The sequence below is a fragment of the Nicotiana tomentosiformis genome, chromosome 2 (assembly GCF_000390325.3).
Source record: "Nicotiana tomentosiformis chromosome 2, ASM39032v3, whole genome shotgun sequence".
Lineage (NCBI taxonomy): Eukaryota > Viridiplantae > Streptophyta > Magnoliopsida > Solanales > Solanaceae > Nicotiana > Nicotiana tomentosiformis.
The window spans coordinates 124,151,809-124,154,149 of NC_090813.1; the positions used below are offsets into that span (position 1 = coordinate 124,151,809).

At 38.0% G+C, this 2,341-nt stretch overlaps 1 protein-coding gene across 1 annotated transcript; it reads right to left on the minus strand.

Annotated features, from left to right (window-relative positions):
• LOC104094587 (uncharacterized) lies at window positions 1–674 on the minus strand. The gene is made up of 2 exons (XM_009600551.1): window positions 546–674; window positions 1–339 (listed from the first exon to the last, which is right to left on the minus strand). Exons 1-2 carry the CDS (start codon window positions 672–674, stop codon window positions 1–3), a joined length of 468 nt encoding a protein of 155 aa, XP_009598846.1.
• Window positions 675–2,341: the final 1,667 nt, after the last annotated feature.

Genomic DNA, 2,341 nt, shown 5'->3' on the forward strand with positions numbered 1-2,341 from the left:
TCATTTCCCAATCTTAACCATCTTATCCTTCTTTGCATCAGATTCTTGTTCTTCTTCTTCACTCCCTTCTTCTTCTCCCACTACTTTTACTTTTCTAGAATTCAAGGTAGACCTGGTTCTTTTAGCCAAGATAGAGGGCCCTGCAGACTTTGTCTTTGAAACAGACTTCTTTGTGGAAGTCTTGATCTTGTTTGCCTTTGGAGTCACAACCTCCATTTCTTCTGCCTCATCTTCATCACGAAGAACCAGGTCCATCTCCTCAATTTCAACTGCCTCAACAGGTTCAACCACCTTCTTCTTTCCCTTTGCAGCAGCTTTTCTCTTACTTTTCTCTAGGGCCTTTTCCAATTCAGTCTCACTCTACTTCTTATGACTCCTTGTAGCTCTTCCTCTTGTAGGAGGAGTCACTACAGGGATAGAAGAGGCAGCCTTTCTTTTCTTGTTTGCCCTCGCAGTGCCAAGAATTTTAATTGATGAACTCCTTTTCTTTTTAGGATTGTAGCTGTCAAACACTCTTCTTAATAGGTCTTCGAGGGTTCCTGCACAGATGGAACAGGTTCTTGGAACCTCTTCCTCATCCTAACCAACCCCTCAGCAGCTTCGCCAGACCCACTTCCCCCTTTTTCTCTCACACTTTCTTCTTCTTCAGCAGATTTCTCACTCCATACTACCATAACTCTAATTTCTTCACTAAAACCAATAGGAGTGGGTGAAGATTCAACCACTCCTTTTCAAATTCCCCTTCACATCGCCTTGAGAACCCTCACTCTCCTTTTCTTTTCTCCTTTTATTTTTACCACCAATTTTCCCAGACTCATTGGTCTCTACCCTAACCACAGTTCCTACCCGAACAAATCTATTTTCCAGATTTAGAGCAACCTCAGAGATTACTTCAGTTGTAATTTTAGGACCAGATGTTACCTGCTCTGTTTCAGAAGAAATAGTTTCTTCCCCCTCAGTTGCAGACTTAAAAGAATCTTCAAATTTTTAGGGTTCATCTACTTGACCTACCTTCAGTTGCTCATTGATTTTCTTGATTTGTTCTCCTCCAACGACTACTTTGCGAGCAAGCATCTTGAATCTTCCTTCCTTAGAGATAGGTGTGGTTGAGGGTGTGGTTGAAGGAGTGGGTATGGATTCTTTTGGTGGTGATGAGGGTTTACAGAAGTGTTAGCCATTGATGGTTAGAGGATGAGAGAATATTGATATTTTTGGAAGATGAGAGAAGATTAGAGGGAGTTGTTTGGCGGTTGTGAAATAGAAGTAAAGAAACAACTAAGGCCTAATCAATATAAAGAAGAAGAGTTTAATTGGGTAACAAAAGCTTTTTTAGAAGCTCAGAAGTCTAATCAAACTAGGAGTCAGATTGAAAAGACGTTGAAGACTCTCCCTATAATCTAGGCACTTATTGCGTTTTGGGACTCAATTTGAATAAAACTGGTTCATCTCGTAACAGATAAGCTTAAGGAGGTTAGGATTAAATGTGACTCTCCTTTTTATCATAATCCAAATATAATTATTTTAAAATATACAGAGAGGAGAGTACGTACCATGTAATCTTGATGAACCAGGTTCTTCAGTGAGAAATCTCTTGTGTAAGTCTGAATTTTTCAAGAAAATAAAGATAATATCATTAGAGATTAATGAGATATTTTAGCACATGAAACAAGAGTATAATGATAAAAGTATGAGACTGAGCAAAATCTAATCTAATTATATACAAAACTTCACAGATTTCCTAACCAAATTTTTGAGTTAGAACCGGTTCCTTTTAGGTGATCTTAATCATCCCTAACTCTAACATGTTCCTTTCAAAGTCATCTCTACTTAGAGATTTTGTGAAGATGTTAGCTATTTGCTTGTTAGTAGCACAAAATTCCACAGTGATCAAACCCTTTTCATAGTTGTCCCTCAAAAAGTGATGTCTAGCATCTATGTGCTTAGTACCGGATTCTTGGTTATACTAATTGCACTAATGTTATCATAAAAGACGGGGATACAACCTACATCAATTCTAAAGTCCATTAATTATTGTTTGATCCACAATAATTAAGCACAACAAGAGGCAGCATCAACATACTCAGCTTCAGCAGTAGATAAGGCCACATAATTTTACTTTTTGGTGACCCAAGTCACAATACATGAGCCAAGAAAATATGCCATACATGAGGTGCTCTTTCTATCTACAAGAAAACCTGCATAATCAGCATCAACATATCCCATTAAGTTGAAATTAATACCTTTTAGATACCATAGACAAAGGTCAGTAGTGCCTTTTAGGTATCTGAAAATCCTCTTGACAGCAATCAAGTGAGACTCCTTTGGATTTGCCTGAAATCTA

Bases quoted from the DNA above. Each gene is read 5' to 3' on its own strand.
- LOC104094587 (XM_009600551.1), bottom strand. From the start codon at position 674: ATGGTAGTATGGAGTGAGAAATCTGCTGAAGAAGAAGAAAGTGTGAGA. The intron at 340-545 runs GTGCAGGAACCC...GAATTGGAAAAG, and splicing joins TCCAAGAACCTGTTCCATCT to GCCCTAGAGAAAAGTAAGAG.